Source organism: Bombina bombina, chromosome 4 (assembly GCF_027579735.1).
Source record: "Bombina bombina isolate aBomBom1 chromosome 4, aBomBom1.pri, whole genome shotgun sequence".
In the NCBI taxonomy this organism is placed as follows: Eukaryota; Metazoa; Chordata; class Amphibia; order Anura; family Bombinatoridae; genus Bombina; species Bombina bombina.
Genome location: NC_069502.1, coordinates 96,140,007 through 96,162,509, shown reverse-complemented (window position 1 = coordinate 96,162,509; position 22,503 = coordinate 96,140,007). Strand labels below are relative to the sequence as shown.

The 22,503-nt window shown below is 37.2% G+C and overlaps 1 protein-coding gene across 1 annotated transcript in view; it reads right to left on the bottom strand.

Annotated features, from left to right (window-relative positions):
• Positions 1-22,503, bottom strand: part of PKHD1 (PKHD1 ciliary IPT domain containing fibrocystin/polyductin) — a 1,710,134-nt gene that overhangs the window by 672,525 nt on the left and 1,015,106 nt on the right. Inside the window, exon 49 of the mRNA XM_053709557.1 lies at positions 22,259-22,436. Within this exon, the coding sequence (XP_053565532.1) occupies positions 22,259-22,436 (178 nt within the window). The remainder of the gene's footprint in view (positions 1-22,258; positions 22,437-22,503) is intronic.

Here is a 22,503-nt window from a genome sequence, read left to right as displayed (position 1 = left end):
TCTTGCAATATGGTTTTGTATAGTCAAGATCTGTTGCCACATGAAGGCAAATGCTGGAAGCCTGTAAGCAGCAAGTCTCAGTTGTCACTTGAAAACCCGAGACTGCTTGGGCTTCCAATAGTATTGATATAGATCTACGTTATGTCGTATGATGGGCTATGAACTGCATGACGTAGCTCTACGTCCATATGTGCAACAGGGTTACAGGATTGGAATGTCTAAGGCCAAACATGTGTAAAAGGTTTTCAGGCAGCATTCTAATGGATTGGAATTCGGGCTGGTATTTATATTTTTCTTACCTCTTAAATCATTTTTTTTTCTATAGTTGATAAGCTCTGTAACCCCGACACAGCTTATGAACTGCATTTTATATCTATAGCACCCTATATGATTACTGATTCTGACTACTGCAAAATATGTTAGAATACAACAGCTAAAATAACTTGCTATATTACACCATTAGGTCATGTTAGAATTGAATATACGTTAACATTTATTAAGGTGTGAGTGGAAATGGTTTCTAAACAAAAAAGATTAGCACAAGCAATGTAAATATGGCTTTAGAAGGTCAGAATTATGGGTTACTAGAAGATAATACATAAAAAGATAGTTTATCCCTTTATTACCTATTCCCCAATTTTGAATAACCAACACTGTTATATTAATACACTTTTTACCTCTGTGATTACCTTTATCTCTATGTTTCTGCAGACTGCTCCCTTATCTAAGTTCTTTTGACAGAGTTGCACTTTAGCCAATCAGTGCTGACTCTTAAATAACTCCCCAGGTGGAAGCACAATGTTATCTATATGACACACATGAACTACTAGTGTCTAACTGTCAAAATGCAATGAGATAAGAGGCAGTTTAACGGCTTAAAAATTAGCTTACAAACCTACCTAGGTTTAGCTTTCCACAAAGAATACCAAAAGAACAAAGCAAATTTAATGATAAAAGTTAATTAGAAAGTTGTTTAAAATTGCATGCCCTATCTGAATCATTTATTTTCAGTTTTGACTATACTGTCCCTTTAAAGGGTATTATTAAGTAGGCTTATGAGTAGCAGAGCTCTGCTAAGAGCAAACTGGTGATTGGTGGCCACACATATATGCCTCTTGTTATTGGCTCACCTGATATGTTAACTAGCTCCCAGTAGATAATTATTACTCCTGAGTATAATCTTCAACAAAGGATACCAAAAGAACAAAGCAAATGTGATAATAGAGGTAAATTGAAAAGTTTTTTTTTAATACAAAAATAATTAATTTTGAATTTATTGTCCCTTTAATATCGATGGTATTTAAATAACTTTATGTTTCTATCTATGTCATAAGATACACACAGTAATCCCACATTGGAACAGAATCTTCTCTGCATAGACTGCTCTAGTGTTTGAATAGATCTAATGCTATAAATATTGTTGAGATAATAAATTATTAATTAAAAAAAAAATATGCCTGGAACCATCAACTACATATTGAATTTTATTTGCTCATTTTTATTTTTTATTAGAAGGTAATCTTTTTAGAAAGCAGCTATTTAACAGTGAATTATTGCACGCTGTATTTGCAAATAAGAAAAGCCGTTACATGTGGCCATTTAATTCTATTTTACGAGGCTCTTTGATCTTGCCAATAACGCTAACTTTTCTCAGAAATCAACAGAAAGACAACTTGTGTTTTGAGCAGAATACATCTTTGTTCTTCAATAACGTGTCCTGATATAGAAGTCATTTGATGAAGCTCAGTTTGCTCCAAGACATTCCCAGCTTTTGCCATGTTATTCAAACTATTGGCATTTTGTGTTGAATTTAATAAAATCGCCATGCCATTTACACAGAATGACATTGACAGCTGTCATCACTGACACTGGTGACTTGTTTAAGCTAAATATTTGTAGAAAACCCTGATGACCAACTGGTCTTTCTTTGGGCATCTATACATTTTCTTCACAACAAAAACAATTATTTATTTTGCCATATAATTCTATTCCATAACTTCTAAGTCCCAGTTTAAGTTTTCTTAGCTGAGCTACTTTTTTTTGCATTCTCCAAACCAGTCAACATGGTTTAGCAGAAAGTAAACATTTGTATGTGGGAATCAAACACAAACCTCCAAGCTAAAGTCCTTTCCTGTTGATTGGCACTGAGGAGCATATTTCAATAGCCAGGGAGAGCTCTCAAGAATAAATAGATTTAAGTTTAAAGATCTAAATAAAGAATAAATTAAAGGGACAGTGTACTGTAAAATTGTTTTCTCTTTAATGTGTTTATAATGATTTGTTATACCAACTGCAAAATTTAAAAATGAATGGGGAATTGTTCCTTTATGCCTATATTGTTATATGAAATAGTTGTTTCTGCTAATTGAAACTACAAACAAATCAAATGGGTTGAGCTTCAAGGGAGGTCAGATCTCATTATCTTATCTCTCTATATTTACTCAAAACCCTCTGTATCTTATCTCTTTATACCCAGTGAGATCAATACTTCAAGAGAACAATGGAAAATGAACATTGTATTATCTCTTCACTCCACTACCCAGTGAGAGTGTGATTTCCTCTAAACCTTCTTGTTTGGACAGCTTTTCTATAACTAGTACTTACATACTGAAATATAGATGGGGATATACTGTAATTGGCAAAAATGTCCATTGCAAACGTCAAAACAAAGGTAAAGGAACAATTTGTAAATAATTTAGTACACTTGCACAAATAAAATGTATTATTGGAAACACATTAAAATGGAAAAAACAAACAAAATAAAAGTACATTTGTAGTTTAATGTTTGCATTGCGTTATTGGGGCTGTATGAAAATAAGGATAGATTGATACACAAAGCTATGTCTTCATGTCTGCACCACATATACAACCAAAAGCTGGCTCAGAAGGCAAATACATAAGAATGTAAGAAAAGCCCATATGGAGGGCAGGTAGGTCCAACCACTATAACAAAAAGATAATAGTAGTTACATAGTTGCCCTGTACAAAGGGAAGGTTTGACATGAGGTTGCCTCTCCAAGAATAGTAAATGTCTGTACTACCAGTCTGTAAACATACCCTATTGTTCAATATATTAAAGAGTGATCAAAGTGGTTTGGCTAGTTATTCTTAAAGGGATACTGAACCTAATTTTTTTTCTTTCATAATTCAGATAGAGCAGGCAATTTTTTTTTTTTTAATATTTTTATTGAGGTTAAGATCACAATACAACATAACTGTGATACGATAGAGCAGGCAATTTTAAGCAACTTTCTTATTTACTCCTATATTTCAAATTTTCTTCGTTCTTTTAGTATCTTTATTTGAAAAAGCAGGAATGTAAGCTTACGAGCCGGCCCATTATTGGTTCAGCATCTGGGTAGCGCTTGCTGATTGGTGACTAAATGTATCCACCAATCAGCAAGCCCTATCCAGGGTGCTGAACCAAAAATGGGCCAGCTCACAAGCTTACATTCATGCTTTTTCAAATAAAGATATCAAGAGAACGAAGAAAAATTGATAATAGGAGTAAATGAGAAAGTTTCTTAAAATTGCATGCTCTATCTGAATCATGAAAGAAAAAAATTGGGTTCAGTATTCCTTTAAACAACCAAAAAAAGACAACAACTTTGTATAGTTTTCTACGCATTCTATCAATTACATCTGGTAGACTGGGGGTCTGATGATCAACCTTAAAGCTCCTGTTTTGTTTTTCTGCCTCACATTATGAAGATATATATATATATATATATATATATATATATATATATATATATATATATATATATATATATATATATATATATATATATATATATATATATTAAAACATATAGACTACAGTCACTGGATTTGTGAAAAAAAATAAATAGATAAAATAGATTTATTTTGTTATATCATAGTGACGTTTAATATTAAAAACCCTTTAGCCCCTCCTCCTAAGTTTGAAAATTGCGCCAAAATGTGATCCCATAGTCATGGTGATAATTATCAACAATCAACATAATTTTGAACAAGTTGCCAAATAATTAATTACATACATAAATTCATACATGAGATAACAAAATTATTTGATTCAGCTCCCAAATAAATTAATCGTTAGAATAATTAAATGCATACATAAATCTGTGTGTGGAGCTAAATCATTTTGAACAAGTTGTCAAATTAAATACATACATAAATCCATACATGAGATAACAAAATTATTTTGTTTCACTATGTTGTCTGTTCTGAGGAAGGGGTCTGTGGATCCCGAAACGTCCCTATGATAAATCTATTACTATTGAAATTTAATCCTGACTAAGCACCCTGGTCGTTGACTACCTGGGAGTGAGAGTGCAGATACTCGTGGGATTTATATATATATATATCCTATATAATAAAAGGCCAGGTATGTTTGTCCGAAGCTGTCATGCGCAGTAGAGACTGAGCGAGGACAAACGTACCTGGCCGTTTGTGAAGATCAGACAGCAGAGAGGGTGGGCGGGAGTGGGTGTGAAGAGGGGCGTGGACAAGAGTGGGTACGGCGGGGGCGTGACCAATGGAAGTGGGTGTGATGGGGCGTTGTCAATGGGAGCAGGTGTAGTCGGACGGGGACGGGTATTGCGGGTGCGGGTGGGACCGCTGCACTACAGAAAATGGCTCGTGTACATGGGCTTTAAGACTAGTATATATATATATATATATATATATATATATATATATATTTATAGAACAATGTGGAAGAAGGGCACTCTCAGGGTTTGTATAGAGACAAATATTTTCTATTTCTTTGTTTTTCCCAAAGACTGCATCCTTGTGACACTAGATGTCAACAGCCTTTATACCATTATTCCACACCAGTTGGGTATTGAGGCCACCAGACAAGCTCTCATTGCGAGTTCTTCATATGATGGCCCACCATTTGAAATCCTCCTAGAATGGTTGTCACTCTGTCTCCAACATAATTACTTCCAGTTTGAGGAAACCTTTTACCTCCAGCTGGTTGGGACCGCCATGGGTTCCAGCATGGCCCCCTCATATGCCAACTTATTTATGGCCTGGTTTGAGGGTGTACATATCTTCAAGGACAGAAACCCTAATGTTCTGTTATACCGCAGGTATATTGATGATTTGTTGGTCATATGGTGGGGCTCAGAAACTGAACTTACAGCTTGGATACAACATCTGAATACGGCAGAAGAATCCATCACCCTAAAAAGTGAATATGATTTCCAGAAAATCCAGTTTTTGGATCTATGTATATATAAGTGCGATGATGACCAAGGTTGCCTTTTACGGACAACTCTTTACTCAAAACCCACGGACCGAAACACCCTCCTCTTAAACAGTAGTTACCATCCCACACAACTGAAACATGGTATCATCAAATCACAGTTTATGAGAGTATTACGTAACACGTCAGAACCTGACCAGAGGGAAATCCAGGTGGAATCCTTGAGGAATAGGTTCCTTGAATGGGGTTACAGTCGCAAGATGATATCTGACATACTGACAGAAGTTGGCGGTCACGAACAATCTAACCTGTTGCAGAGAAAACCAGAGTCTGAGCCGGCAGAGACAAAGCCCTCCATTAACTTTATCACCAGTTACACACCAGCCACTAGACTGTTCGCGGGTGTCATTAGGGCTAACTGGCATCTGATTAACAATGATCGCACACTACCATTTGTTAATACCCCACCTCCTAGAGTGGTTCACAAAAGTGGCTCCAGTTTAAAAACACTGCTTATGCACACTGACCAATGGCGCAGAAATAGAACCTGGCTGGCTCCAACTAAGACCGGCTGCTACAAGTGTGGCAGCTGTGTCACGTGTAATTCACTCATCACTGGCCAAAGATTCCATCATCCTGGATCAACAAAAACATATACAATTAGGCACAGACTTACATGCACATCCCAGTACGTTGTGTATCTGTTGTCATGACCATGTGGTCTCTACTACATTGGAAAGACCAGCACCACATTTAGGGAAAGACTGGCCAACCATAAAAGTGCCTTACGAGCCGCATTCAAGGATGGCAAAGCAGATCAACCTGTGCCCAGGCATTTTCTGGAACATAAGCATCCCATCGCCACTCTTCGTGCCATGTTGATCGACACAGTGGCACCTCTGAAGAGAGGTGGTTATAGCAACCAGGAACTACTAAAATGTGAAGCCAGATGGATATATAGATTAAATACTTTAAGCCCAAATGGTCTTAATGCTCACCTGGACTTTTCTGTATTTTTTTGAGCTATAAATGCCTGCTTGTTTCTTTGTTTTTGTTTTTTCCTCCTTTTCTCATTAGGTTACCAATTCCGTGATGTAAGAAGTCCTTCCAACATCTCCATCCCATATGTGGCCCATGGCTCATTTGATGTATAATCTATATTTATAGTCTCCCTGTATTTTCCTTATTTTTTAGGGTTGCTTCCTGTTCACTCTATTTTGTCTAATTAGATGATTGATCCTATGTTTTCCTTTTTTTCTGTTGGTGTACCTGTGTATCTTTGGTGCTTGAGCTGTATATCACCATTACATTCATGTAATATATTATCGATTGCTGGCGTACTTATCTTTTGTGCTCCATTTAGGGGTTCTCCTATGTATGTTTTAAGTAGTCTTGCAGCCTGCTCGTGCAGTTGTCACTGTTTCTCTCAATTGAGAGGCACTCTCCCTGGATGTATATATATATATAGATGTCATTTGTTGCTTGACTTCTCGTATTTGACTACTTGCTTTTAGTGTATGTTTTGCACCTAGGATCTTCTATGGCCCCCTCTAACACCTTCTACAGTGACTGTCTCACATCATATATGTATTGTAACCTCTTGGGCTTTCACACCTAAGTTTAGTTGTGTGGCCCTTTGCTCTAGATCATTTTGTGTTTATTATTGACACCGCATATGAGTGCTGGGTATCTGTGTGGCTTTGAGCGCCCTTCTAAGTTATACAGATCGCTGTGGGTTAAAGCCCTGTGTCTATACTTGACGTATGTGCGGTTTCTGACTGACCCATGCTAGCTGCGGCACCCTTGCAGCGCTATTTCTCTATGTCCTTCTTGGACATACACATATCCAGTGCTCTGATATGGGTAGGTGAATTCTGTTTTTTAACGGTGGATCTATTTGTGCCTGTTTGGCGTGTGTTTGGGTGGATATGGTGTTATATTATAATTCACTTATAGGATTGCTTTCCGTGCCATCTGCCCTTGTATGTGGATTGTGTTTTCTTCTCTAGCAGTGCTCCGTTCCCCTGCAGTATGTATTATTAGGTGTTTCTTTCAGGGTAAACAACGGATTGGTTGCCATAGTTACGGGAGGTGTTGGCTGCTTTCACCCTATCAGGGACTGATTGCCTTTAGGGCTTCCCCTATTTAAGGCGGCTTCCGGTAGCCACCCTCATTCGCTTGTTTGGATCTATGACTACTGCCATAGGTACGGTAAACGCTGTTCTTAGTTCTCTTCCTTTGATCTATAAGGCTCTGACTTGTGCTATTGCTACACTCACATTAGCGTGACTGGTTATTCATATTGCTATGGGCTTTTAGTAGGTTTTGTATACCTCTGAGCTAAATGCAGTTTGGTGCTGTTTGTATAGCGATTCCCCTACAATTGCTGAACTCCCTTGCTTGTTTTTACTGTTTTACCTTGGGGCCCTAATATGCGTGATTTGTCTATAATGTTATCCACAATATTGCTTTGGCTATGTTCTGCCGTTAAGTGTTCACACACACCATTTTTACATTTCTAATATGCTCTATGCCCTGCTATTATCTGTTTTAGGTGTCTTGCTAATCACACTGCAGGCGTTCCACGCGTTGTCCATTGTTTTTATGTATGCATCTTTTTGGGTTATATGTCTGATGGTAACTTTATTTATGTGTTTATGTCTATTTGTACTCTTCTTACTTTTTCCTAGTCCTCATCTGGGACTTATTTTATGACTGTGGCTTAACTTATCTAGTATCGCTTTAAACTTTCTCACATGAGCCTGTTGAGCGGGTAATAACGCACTGCTTTGGGATTGATACAGATACATAGTAGTTTTCTGTGCGAGACATTTCTTTTTCTTTTTCTTTTTTTATGGATTTTGGTTTATGTTATCATTGATGCCGTCTGTATACCATAACATCATTTTGTTTTGCCTTGTTGCCTTGTATGCCCACGGATTGCCCTCTGGCATTCTTATCTCATAGTTGTTCTTTGATATAAGATCTCAGACAGCACAGTCTATTTAGATGTTATTTTTGTTTGCTGCACTGTACCATATTATCTATATCTGACTTGGCCCCTTTATCCTGCATGTTCTTTGTTTTTTGGGTATCCTTTGTTGAAGGTTGGATTATTCCCTTTACAGACTGCACAGTCTGTTTTTAATTTTATTGGTGATTGTGATATAGGTAGTTTGTGTCTTGTTGCGTGTTGTCTCTATCATTCCATGTTTCTAGTATCTGTTTATATGTTTGTCTTTCAGATAATACCTGTCCTGATGAAGGCCCAACTGAGGGCCGAAACGTCGACCATGCATTAATGTTCTAGGAATAAAGAAAATATTTGTCTCTATACAAACCCTGAGAGTGCCCTTCTTCCACATTGTTCTCTAACTATCTCTTATAAGGATTGCACCCAGGTTGTGGCTGCTCCACCTGGTTGGAGTGCTGGGCTATCTGCTATTTTGACTTTTGATATATATATAAATATGTGCAGAGCCAGTAGCCACAAATGAGAAAGAGGGTGACTTCCGTTTGGGGTGGAGCCTAAACAAGCGTGCTCCCTGTATGCGGTGACTGAGCACCGCTGGAAAATCTACCTAAGCCTTTTTCACCATCCAACCCGGGGTCTGCAAACGGGTGTTGTGTGTGGTGGTGCACGCAGCCATTTCATCAGGCTGCCGGCTGGAAGTCGACCTGTTTATGGGAGTGGAGGTCTGTTTGGAGTACCCGACAGCTATAGAGATCCTGAAGCACCATTTCCAGGGGATACTAACACCTACCTCCTGGGCGGCCGTGAAGTGCCAGTGTTACCGGTACCGCTACATGAGGAGAGGTTTCCTACCTGGAGGAGGAGACCAGGTGCACCAGGGGTAGTTGCTGGGAACACGTGACAGGAAGCCGGCGTCACGCTATCGCTGGTGAGTTGGAGACGCCGCCGGGCGGAGGGCCCCTGGATGGCCCGGTACATCTTCTCAAGCTAAGGACCAGCCTTTTGCAGCCCGTTAGTGGAGGTGAAGTGCCCTCTCTGCGGTAAAGGTCCCTCATATCGCCGCATTGCGGGTCAGAAGAGTTCAGTTCCAGCCGCAAGTACAAGCTTCCTTACCTATTTTTCCCCCTATTGTTGCTGCTTTTTCGTCTCTTGGTGTTTTCTGTTGTTACCTAAGGGGAGTGAGCCAGAAAAGCTTAAAGGTGAGATGTGTGGTTTATTTGCCCATTGCTGAGAAGGGACATAGCAAGATCTATCCCTGCAAAAGGGAATATACTACACCATATCTATTGCTAATAATTGGGAACCTGCGTGTGGTCCACTGAACATTATATATCTGAATAAATCGTTTGGAGACAAAACTCTGCCCTAAGTTACTGGTTTGATTGTTCGATTGTGACATTTGCATTTTGTTCAGCAGAAGGACATTTCTGTTAGGAAGAAAGCCGCTGATATTTCTTCTAATTTACCTGTTCATAGTATAAAAAGAGCTAAGGACTCTAGGGGATTTTTCTTCCTAAGGCAGTAAATTGTATATATATATATTAATGCCAGGTGCCTTTTTTCTATTTATTAATTAAGCATTTAATCCTAAATCTAAAACCCCCTAAGAAAGCTAATCTTAGGGGTTCATTGAAATTTTTTTTTTTTTTCTGCATTGATTAATATGTTTACGACAGAAATATTCATTTGTTAGTGGCTACCTTTATAAATCCTCATGATTTTATCTAGGCTGATTGCATAGCCAAACTACAGAAGGGTTTATATGTTCTGCTCTCATTGATAATATTTTAGTCCGGCCTTCTCTGGGCTAATAGGGATCCGCTAATTACTCTCCAGCGGAATTCTAAACAATTATCTAACTAATCTTTATGCCCCGGTATCTAGAGAGTAAGAATGTAGTCGATTTGTAGCCATGTATTATCAGTTACTACTTTTCAAAGAGCCATAGTGGTATGTATGCAAACCAGATTATATTTATTCTATTATAGAAATCTAATTGTGTACTGAAATCTACAGGGAATTTTTTTTTTTTTTTTTTCTGTTTGTTGTCGGATTATATTCTAATTATATTCTGCCATTTACTGTTAAATATTTAGAGAGAAAAATTTAAAAGAGGGAACCATCTTTTTTTTTGGTTTTTAGATAAATTCCTTAATTTGACAGGCCTATTTCACTTTTTGGCTCCTGCCCTAGGTAAAGGGTCCACTTTATTTTTTTTCTGATTATATACACTATCACGTATGTACACATATATATAATTGATATATAACACCTTCATAAAAGGGGGAAAAAAAAAAAATCTATTAACATAATTTTTCTTTTTTCTCTACTAACCAGGCCCCGCTCTGACGCGGCCCCAGTAATCTTGCCCATGTTGTTTACACTCAGTCACCACTTTTTTTCTCAATTTTAATTAATGGAAAAATTTGTCATGCAGGCGAAAAAAAATTCACCTGTAATGCCTGCCAAACCTAAGGATAAAAAATCTAAATCAAGTGACACCAGCCTTGATTCTACATTAAGTGATTTACCTCTTCCTTCTTTTGATATACAGGCCTTGACAGTACAACTGTCCGCCGTATTCGCACCCCATTTTGAAATGATTAAAAAAGAAATCTCTGGTATGGCCTCCGAACTATCTACTCTCTCCACCGAAGTCAGGCAGTTTTCTGCCCGAATCGGTGAAGCAGAAGATAGAATTTCAGACCTGGAAGATCGGGGAAATGCACAAGATGTGACCATCCGGAAACAAGAAACCACAATTCAAAATATGCAATTGCGCCTGGAGGACATGGAAGACCACTCCAGGCGTAATAACATACGTATTGTGGGCCTCCCGGAGACAGGGGAATATGAAGACTTAATGAAATTTACTTCCCTAGGGCTCCCCCAAGCGTTAGGAATGGCAGCAGAATATTTGCCCCTGATAATAGAAAGAGCTCATAGAGTAGGGCCAAAGAGATCTCTAGCTGATAAGGCAGCTAAGAGCAGAATGTGTATATTCAAGGTACTTAAATTCCAGGACAAAATCGAATTAATGAAACTTTTTAGGAAGAATGGTCCTATAATGTTAGGTAATAACAAAATCCTCCTCTTTAAGGATTTCTCTACTGAGACATCCACGAAGAGGAAGTTAATGGCCCCATACTGTTCACAGCTGATAAATAATGGAGTTAAAGCCCGAATGGTCTACCCGGCTAAAGTTATAGTGGAAGATAGGGGCTCAGTATTTACATTTCAGGAAATACCAGATATTAAAGAATATGTCAAATCAAAAATGGTAAATTGAAGATTGAGAAATTAGTTTTTTTCATGATTTTGATGTTAATGACTGTCAGGTCTCCATTACAGACGTGGGTGAATGTGGTATGTGTGTGGTTTTATCTTAATTTTTTTTTTTTTTTTTTTTTTTTTATTTATTTATTTATTTATTTATTTTTTTTGCCTCCTCCCGCTTTCCCCTTTTTAGAATTGCTAACAGATTATTTTTTGCTATATTATGGATAGAGGACAAGAAAGAGAGAGAAGTTTAACCGAGCAAATTTTTAATTTTAAGGCATGTCTCTCCGTTAAATGTCCGGAGTAAATATATTATCATGGAATGTTGGAGGAATAACCTCCCCCATGAAGAGAAAACTCATAATTAAAACTCTTGCAAAAAAAAAGGCCAGATATTGCATATATACAAGAAACCCATCTTAATGATTCAGAAGTAGCTAAACTTAAAATTAAATGGGTGGGCGAAGTGGTAGCCTCCTCAAGTACAAATAGGAAATGTGGAGTGGCGATCTTATTCCATAAAGAGCTAGAATATAAAATGTTGTATATTGATAAAGATCCACAGGCCAGATATATCATACTCCAAATCCAGATTAACCAGGTTGTTTATGTGCTTTGTAATGTGTATGGTCCAAATAAAAATAGCAGAGACTTCTGGGAAAGCATGAAAGGTAAGATTTTCCCCTTTATAGGTGAGAATCTCATCTTAGCGGGTGATTTTAATATGACACTAGTTCCAGAATTAGACAGATTTAATAATATAAATGTAAAAGAATATAAAAAAAAATGCCAAATACTTTAGAATTTTTTGTTCTCAGCTTAAATTGGTAGGTGTCTGGAGAATCAAAAATCCTGATTCTCTGACTTTTACGTGCGAATCTAAAGCACACAGAACCTTCTCCAGGATTGATCTCTTTTTACTATCCGAATCCTTGTCAATTGTACAAGTGGTTACTGGAATCGATGACATACTGATATCCGATCATGCACTAATATATCTCACCTTGCCCCCTCTAATTAGTCATATAGATAAAAGCCAATCACTTTTTTTTCAGCGATATTTATTGAATAACCCTAGATTTGCTAACTGGCTCAGGCAAAGATGGAGGGATTACTGTACAAATAATATTTCTTACTTTAACAGAATTGAGACCTTCTGGGAAGCAGCCAAGGCTGTCTTAAGAGGCGATATAAAGAGTTACTTAATAAGTAGCAAAAAGAAATTGCGGGCCCTAGAAATACAATTATCCAATAGAGTTAGAAATGCCTATGGAAGATTTGCTGAGGATCGCTCCTCGATTAATTGGAAAAAGTACCAGGAGGCTTGAAGAGAGAGAGATGTTTTCTTAGAACAGAGAGCCCAAAAGGAAGAGATTAAAATTAATGTTCAATTTAGAGGTCTTTACGGGGACTCCACGAAACATTTGGCAAAATTAATTAAAAATAGAAAGAGGAAGAATTATATCCCGGTTATTAAAGAAAACAATATCTCATATACAGACTCAAGGGAGATTAGTAGAGTTCTGTTTTCATTTTACCAAAAGTTATACTCTAGGCAGGCTAGCAATACTCATATGCAAGACAGATTTTGGTCTAAAATAAAGCTCCCGCAAATTCAAGATGATGATCTATCGTCTCTTAATGCTCCAATTAGAGCACAGGAAATCGGGGATATGATAGACAAGATACGGTTGAATAAGGCTCCCGGGACAGATTGTCTCCCGGCAGAATTTTATAGATTACTTGCACAGGAAATTATTCCTACCCTGGAAAAGCTATTTAATAATTATTACCGCTCGGATAATTCCATCTCTTCTTATTTCTCTGCTGCAAATATCACGCTAATTCTCAAGAAAGGTAAAAAACCAGAGGACCCGGCCTCTTATAGGCCTATATCCGTGTTGAACACAGATTATAAAATACTGATGGCGATTTTAGCAGATAGACTCTCTTCATTCTTGGGTAATATTATCCACATAGATCAAGTGGGCTTTAAGAAATCTAGGACTTCTATGAAAAACATACGCAGGATAGTGACTTGTCTTGACTATTTTTACTACCTAAAAGAAAGGAAAAAAAATAACTTCACTGAGGATTTTGCTATTCTTTCGTTAGACGCCGAAAAGGCATTCAATGCTATTGCTTGGGACCATCTATTCAAAATACTAGAGGAATTCAGCTTCAAGAATCAATTCTTCCAATTTATCCGAAAAATATACAGAAATCCAATTTCGTTTCTTATCGTGAATGGTGTTCTTTTGCAAAAGATCATCTTGGGTAGGGGAACAAGACAGGGGTGCCCGTTATCGCCCCTCTTGTTCAACCTGGCCCTAGAACCTTTAGCTATCCGGTTACGAAGTGTATTAGAAGGAATTAATATGGGTTCCTATTCTCTTAGGACACTTTTATACGCTGATGATCTAGTATTATTTTTAAAGAAGTCATCTGTCTCAATACCAACTGCATTGCAATGTCTAGATGAGTTTAGCTCTTTTGCGGGATATAAAATCAATTTCAATAAAAGTGAACTCATGTGGATTATTAAATTGAGAAATAGTTTGAAAGAACATCCATTTAAAGAGGTCGAAGCAATTACATATCTAGGCATAATATTACACAAAAATCAGAGGAATTGGTATCGACTTAATTTTTTACCATTGATTCAGAAGGATAAAGCTGACCTGGAGCTATGGAAGGTATTTCAACTTTCTATTACAGCCCGTATTAATTTAATTAAGACAATTATTTTCCTGCGATTACTTTATCCTCTTCAGAATCTTCCCCTGTTTATTCTTAGTAAGGATCTGCGTAAATTGTATTCCTGCTTCTCCAAATTTATTTGGAGTGGCAGGAAACCGCGTATATCCTTGGAGAGATTCATGCAGAAATCTGAAGCAGGTGGTCTTGCTCTCCCCAATCTTAAGCTATATAATTGGGTCTGTCTAAGTAAAACAGCTGTGGATTGGATTGTAGAAAAGGAGCTGGTTTCATCCTTAGAGATTGAGAATTACATGGTCTCTCCTTTTTCTTTAAAAGCAATCTTGCATTGCCCTATACAATCTTTACCAAATAATATAACTGCGCTCACGTCTATTAGAAACGTAGCGGCAGCCTGGCAGAAGTGTTGTACATTACTTGAAGTGGAATTTACATTTTCGGCATTTATGCCGATTACTGGAAACCCACAATTTGTACCGGGTATTAAGCAATAAGTATTTAGAGAATGGGCTGAGAAAGACCTTAAATATGTTTGTCACATCCTCTCTCAAGAGGGGCAAATAATTTCTTTTGAAATGCTGTCCCAACATTTTCATCTAGCTAGATCTAATTTCTTTGCATATCTCCAGCTGCGCCACCTTATTAATACCCGAAAATGGGATAGGAGTGGATTTGGTGCATGGTCGGATCTCAATGTATGTCTTCAAAAATTTTCGATAGGTAATTCCTCCATATCTCTTATGTATGATATTATGCTCTCCAAACAAACATTAATCCTTCTAGATAAGTTGGTCTCAAATTGGACTCCCTTGTTTCCGGCATTAGACTCTGGGAAAATTAAACAAAGTATGATTAACTTAAAGAAATGTGAAATTCCACGGAGTTGGAGAGAATCCCATTTAAAGATTATTAATAATTATTATTTATCCCCTTTAAGAATGGTGAAATTATATCCGACTAACGAGGGGGTCTGCACCCGCTGCAAGAAACCTAAGGCGGATACTTTACACATGTTCTGGTACTGTCCAAAGATTATTCAATTATGGCGGAAGCTAGAATACTGGTTTAATGTATTATATAAGACAACCGTTACTTTCTCACCCAAGGAGATAATATGGTTAGAAGTTCCTAGCAACAAGGGCTTTCAAACAAATATTTTAAATACTATTATTCTAGCTGTTAGACAGCAGATTGTTAAACATTGGCAATCTAATGCAGCTCCGGGATTATCCCAGATGTTACAACAGATCCAAAATCAAATTATTTACGAATCATTTCATTTAAAAACCGCCTGTGAGAGAAGAATAAAATCCTTTTTAGTCGGTTGGCTACCAATCATCCAATCGTATCCTGCAGCTATACAAAAAGCCATTCTGGCCCCATTTCTTTCCTCAAACTCTTTCATGGATTTAGTAGCCCTGGATCTCTTTCCACATTCATGGATAACTGGTCATAGAGTAGTTTAAGGAGAGATAAAGATAATTAGTGTTAAGAAAGGTGTGAGGAAAAGTAAAGTATCCACAGAAGAAAGTCAAAGTAAGACAAAATTATGTTTGTATGGTAGTTTGAATGGGTTTATTACGTGTGAAAATTCCAACAACATGTACAAACGGATTATGTGAGAATATCTCGTTATTTCTTTTTTGTCCCACAAAATGATGTATATAAGAAGAGATCCTTTGTTTAAATCTTATGTCACTTCTTCTTGTTTCTTTACACCTGACCCTGCATGGTGCACAAAGGTGAAAATGTATGCATTTGTGTTTGCTGTTGGACATATAAATAAAGAATATAAAAATAAAAAAAAAATGAGAAAGAGAAGCTGCTTCTCTATGATTGTGAGTCTCCTCCAACCCACACCTGGTTAGTCTGTGCTAGGGTTGGGCGAATGTTTCAAAACATTCCAAAAATGAAATTAATTTAAACACATTTATTCGGTCTTTTCAAATTTAGAATGTTTGCACAACATTCTAAGATTTATTTAATGTAATAGTATTTCTAATGCTTTCTTTATATCTAATTTTCAATTTGAATTATGCAATATTCTAATTTGATTTGTATCTATTGTGTATCAGTTCACTAAATTCCCTACCACATGAACTATTCTGAATAACATTTGTTAAATTGAATATTACATTTGAAAATTTAAATGTGGACATTCGGTCTAATTATGAACATTCAAATTCGAGAGTGACATTCGAAAACTGTAAATAGCATTCTATTAGAAAAATTGTTAGAATTTAGTAAAAGTATGCAAGACCTGCCTTGCAAATTTGGTCAACTGAAGCTTCATTCTTGAATCCCAAGAAGTGACAACTGATCTGGTAGAATAAGCAGTAATCTGCTTTGGTGGAGACTGCCCCACCTCCAAGCAAGCTTTATGGATCAAAAGTTTAAACCAAGAAGCCAAAGAAATAGCCATAGCTTTCTGCACTCGTTTAGAACCAGAAAAATAAACAATGATGATTGATATGTCAATGCAGTGACATTGTCTGATTCAAAACAGAATAATGAGGTGATGATCCACCAACCACCAAGACAGGGACTGTCCCGTTCTGATATATATACTATATATATATATATATATATATATATATATATATATATATATATATATATATATATATATATATATATATATATATATATATAACAATAAAGAAAACTTGCACTCACTGGACTTTTAACAAAACTTTACTTGGCAAAGATAGTGATGTTTCGGGGACAGTGTATCCCCTTCCTCAGACAGTGATTGCATCAAACAATAGTGAATTTATACATTCAAACAAACAAACCCCTCCCCCCAATTAGCACAAAAAAAACGCCAAATCATGTTGCTATGGCAACCATAAGTCACAAAGTAAACACTAAAGTGTTAATCTAATACTTAAAGTGTAATGTGAGCCATCACAGCTCTTAAACAAATTGTTACTGTGCAAATGCTAATTTAAAAATCTGTAGCAGTACTGGACACCGATGTGAAACATACATGACACAGCTATAACAGTTCATCAAATACACTTAATAAATAAACTACTTCTCATTATATGAAAGTTGTCACAATAAGCGTGTATGAAATAAAAATAACAGGGACTCATGCCGACATACCAAACAAAAGATCAGAGACGGATCAGACACCGATCGCTGTACACCACCTCACAGCACCCGCACACAACGCTGGAAGGGGAAAGAAACCCGGAACTGCACCGACCACTCACGTGGGGGGCGATGCGCCAATCAACAAAGTTGTGTGCTGTTGTCATGGTGATGGGTCACAACAATACCAATCTGCAGCGGGAGGAAACAACAAATAGTTATAAGCAGCAGTTAATAATGATAGTGGTACCTCCTTTGCATACATACACATTCCCAAAGTGCTATTGGTTACTATATAAACTCGCACATTTCTATAAGATACCATCCTTAAACCTTTGCCCATACTCCGCGCTGCAACACTAGCTACACCAGCGCAGTGACATGGGGGTTATATACAAATAATATGTATAGGTCCATAGAGAAGTAGCAATTTTGACCTTGCTAATCCTATCACATATTAAATGCCAGCAAAATTTTGAAGAACCGTGTATATTGCATACTGACTTTGTATCCAGCCATAACAGGGTATCCTGCCACATCGCAGGTACAGCACATTAGTCTAACGAGGTAGAGTATCTATGTGTTTAGCCAGAATCCCAACCACCAATATAAGATATAAAGAAAAAGAGAACATCCAACGTAAATAAAGAAAAGATCAAAAGATACCCAAGGATAACAAAGAAACCCCATATACTAGTGAATAAATAAAATAAATAATAAATAAAAAATAATAATAAATAAAAAATAAAAAAATTGAATGAAATGTGGACTCTCCCAGTTAGGTACGTGGACTCTCATGGTTGGATAAACCGAATCTAGGTATAGAGCTGGCTCAGTCAGTCACATTAACAGAGGCTGGATGCATAGCTAAAGAAAACAGTGCCAGTCAAACATAGTGTTGAGTCCATGAGGTTGCAGGGTGTTTAACCGAAAAATCCATTTAGCCTCAATCTGTAAGAGGAGTGTATCCCTATCACCCCCCCCCCGCCTCAATGGGGGGACGTGATCGATTAAGGTAAATCTCAGATCCTGAAGTCCATGTCCCTTTTCCACAAAGTGCCTGGCCACAGGTTGGTCACTAGAGCCCTTTTTCAGAGACGTCCTAATAGATGACCTGTGGTTAGCAAACCGGGTTCTGGCATCATCCGTGGTTTTTCCCACATAAAAACGCCCACAGCTACAATTCAGTAAGTACACCACATGAGTGGTGGTGCACGTCAGTACATGCCTGATCTTAAATCGTTGGTTTCGGTGGGGGTGTCCAAACATAGCCCCTGGAATCATAGCGTTGCAGGTGGTACACCCTAAACACCTGTAACATCCTGGTTTCTTTCTTTGTGCCAACCACGTCTCAGGGGTGTAGCAATGGATAGGATCAGTGAGCATCAGAAGATCCTTCAGATTCTTGTCGCATTTATATCCCACTCTAGGGTGTTGCCAACCATTGAACGGGAGAGAGGGGTCACCTTGTACAATGTGCCAGTGTTCCCTCAATGATTTACCCAAGGCTCTCGTTGAGGGACTATAGACTGTAGTGAAAGTCATTCTCTGCTCCTCTTTCTGGTCAGATTGAGTAGGTGTCATGGTTTCATTTTCCACTGCCAATCTACTCTGTTTGATAAGGTGCAAATTATATCCTCTTTGTGTAAATCGTTGTTGCATTTCATTAAGTTGTTGGTCTCTTCTGACCTCATCACTATTGTTCCTCACGGCCCGATGTAATTGAGCTTTCGGAATTGCCTTGAGGAAAGCTGTTGGGTGGTTACTAGTGGTGTGCAGAATAGAGTTTCTATCCGTAGGTTTTCTAAACAGAGAGGTACCCAAGTTACCACTCTCTGTTTTAAAGATATTTAAATCCAAGAACTCAATGCTTGTCGGGTCATGTTTCAATTTGAATTTTACTGGATTAGTAAGTGAGTTCAAATACTCAAACCATACTTCTAGCTCAATAACTGTACCACTCCAAATAATCAATAAATCATCTATATACCGTTTATAGTATAATATTTCAGGTTTCTGGTATATCCCCATCACAGACAGTTCATAGTGCTCCATATAGATGTTAGCTAGTGAGGGGGCCACGTTTGATCCCATGGCCGTACCTGATATTTGTTGGTGGTACTTGCCCTCAAACCTGAAATAGTTTAGACGTAAGCTCAACTCAAGCAATTTGATAAGGAAGTCTCTAGGGGGACCTACATAGGGGTACTTATCCAAAGCATTAGACACATGTTGTTTCCCTGTCTCGTGCGGGATAATTGTGTATAAACTGTTAACATCTGCTGTAACAAGAATATACGGCTCTTCAAACTTGATGGTTTTTAGTTCTTCAATCAGCTGTGTTGAATCCCTTAAATAAGACCTCATATTCCTCACAATTGGTTGTAAAAAATGGTCCACAAAAATTGCTAACCTAGAGGTAATGGAGTTGCGAGCAGAAACAATTGGCCTCCCCGGAGGCTTCACCAGATCCTTGTGAATTTTGGGGAGCGTGTACAGTATTGGACAGACTGGATGTTCAATCTTCAAGAAACCAGCTATATCTTCATCAATCCACCCTTCATTCAACCCTTCTTGAACCACCTGATGTATCAGAGCTTGAAAGCTTTTGGTGGGATCTCTGGGAAGTGGCTGATACGTCTCAGTGTCACTAAGTTGATGGTTAATCTCATCACTGTAGTATTTATAGTTCAGTACTACTACTGCACCACCCTTATCTGCGGTGCGGATCACAATGTCAGGGTCCTTAGACAGTGTTGTGATGGCCATTTTCTCTTGTGTGCTTAGGTTGGTATGGTATTTATTAGCCTCATATCCTCTCAGATCCTGAGAGACCAATCTCATAAAAGTCTTAATACTGGCATTGTTACTTGCAGGGTCAAACAAGCTTTTATTCTTGAACTTGTGTTTGTCTCCATCTGCAGAGTGGTCTTTAAAAAATTCTTTTAGTCTCAGGGACGGCTGGAATTTTTGACAATCAATGTAATTGGTGAATTCGTCACCCTTTCCTGAAGGGACAAAACTCAAGCCTCTATTTAACACACTTCTCTCTGCCATGGATAAAACTCTATCACTGATGTTCACCACTAGGTCCTCAACGGGACCAGCGGTGGTTATTGTCTGGTTGGCAGTGGTGGTTTTCTCTCTCCAGCCCCCCCTCCGTACGTGTGGCCTCTTCCTCGTCTTCGCTGGCCGGCTCTGGTAGTAACCCCTTGAAAAACCCGTTGACCAGATGGTTGGCCGCCGCTTACTCCACTCTGACTCTGTGATGTTTCTGTATCAGATCCAGAGCTGCTGTCAACTGTTTGTAGAGACTGTTTCGATTTGGCGTTTTTTTGCGCTAATTGGGGGGAGGGGTTTGTCTGTTTGAATGTATAAATTCACTATTGTTTGATGCAATCACTGTCTGAGGAAGGGGATACACTGTCCCCGAAACGTCACTATCTTTGCCAAGTAAAGTTTTGTTAAAAGTCCAGTGAGTGCAAGTTTTCTTTATTGTTGTATACCTAACTCCACTAGCACCCTGGCAGTTGTGATGAAGTGAGAGTGCACATCTTTGCTAACGTATATATATATATATATATATATATATATATATATATATATATATATATAGACTCCAAGTAAGTGCACTCTCACTCGCCAACCCAAACACAGACCAGGGTGCTTAGCAGGATATATATATATATAAATATAATTTTCCTGTGAAGAACATTAGAAAGTGAAATATTAATAACTCCTGTCGGGTTAGCTGTAAGTTTTAGGTTTTTCTTCTGTGCTCTTTGGGGAGAATAAGTTAGTGCAGTTCCGTGCGTTATGCGGAGTCCTGAAGTTAGTGCATGTTGGGTTTCGATCGCATGCAAAAGTTTTTTTTTCAACTTCTTATATGCAAACTAACCAGCGCATGCAAAATCTTTACTTCTGCAGGTGTTATCACTCGAGCGAAAGTGCTAAATATTGCGGCACATGTAATATGGCCCAGTATTTATTATTAGTGTTGTAGTCTGGAATTGTGTTCAGAAAATAACAATACTAATTATTATGTAATTATTGCAAAATAAATATATATTTTTTTAATGTATAAGGTGTCAGTATCCAGAAGATTATTACATCATTAAATTTACCACCAATTAACAGATTGCCATTGTTTATGTTTGAATTTAGCAACCACAACAACTAAAGCAGATCACACGAATGCCCTGGGCTGATATTCTACATATTACACACAAAAGAACATTTGATGACAATTTTAACTACATATCCTGAATAAAGAAAACACAAATAGCTTATTATTATTATTATAATTTTTTTATCTATTTTCTGAAGATGAAAGCGTAGAACACTTTTGAAAGGGCCATTACATAGTAAATACATTCTAGAAATAAAAATTTATTCAAAGCATAGGTTACCTTGAGGATAATATGCGGATCTATTTTTTAATTATACTAGTTGTTTAAATATTGAAGAAATAAATGTGTTTTAGTTTCCATTCCTGTAATATAAGCTTTAAAAAGCCATTTAGGGACAGTTATAATAAATTAGCTGAAAATATAACAGTTTATCTTTGAATGATTGAATGATAGATGATAGATAATAGACAGATAGACAGACAGATAGATAGATAGATAGATAGATAGATAGATAGATAGATGATAGATGACAAGACGATAAATAGATATATAGATAAGATAGATGATTGATAGATAGATAGATAGATAGATAGATAGATAGATAGATAGATAGATGGTGGGTATAAAGATATGGTAGATAGATAAATACTGCAAGAACTCCAAAGTATTTGATACAAATATTGCAGTTTTAAAAGTAGCAATATTGATAAATTAGTAGTAGCTCAGTATCATAACTAAAATATAATTTGATATCCTAATTTAGTAAATTATAAATAATTTACTCCACAAGGAAAAATGCTATATAATTAATTATTCAAATGCCAATATATACATCTACACCAATTGACTTGTTACATTATAACTTACCTGCAGTTCCTTACTCATGTTAGCGGTATCAAATATAATTGTATATTTTTCTTTATCCACTAACAGGACCAGCCAGCCATATAGATTAGACAATGTGTCTTCAGCATAATTTACATCTATACTTTTATTCATACTGTTGATGACAGTCAAATTGTAATTAAAATCAGGGGCTTTCCTTCTGGAAAAAAAAGAAGAAAACAGTCAGTTATTTTCACATTGTTTCCTATTTTTTAAAAAGATCAAAA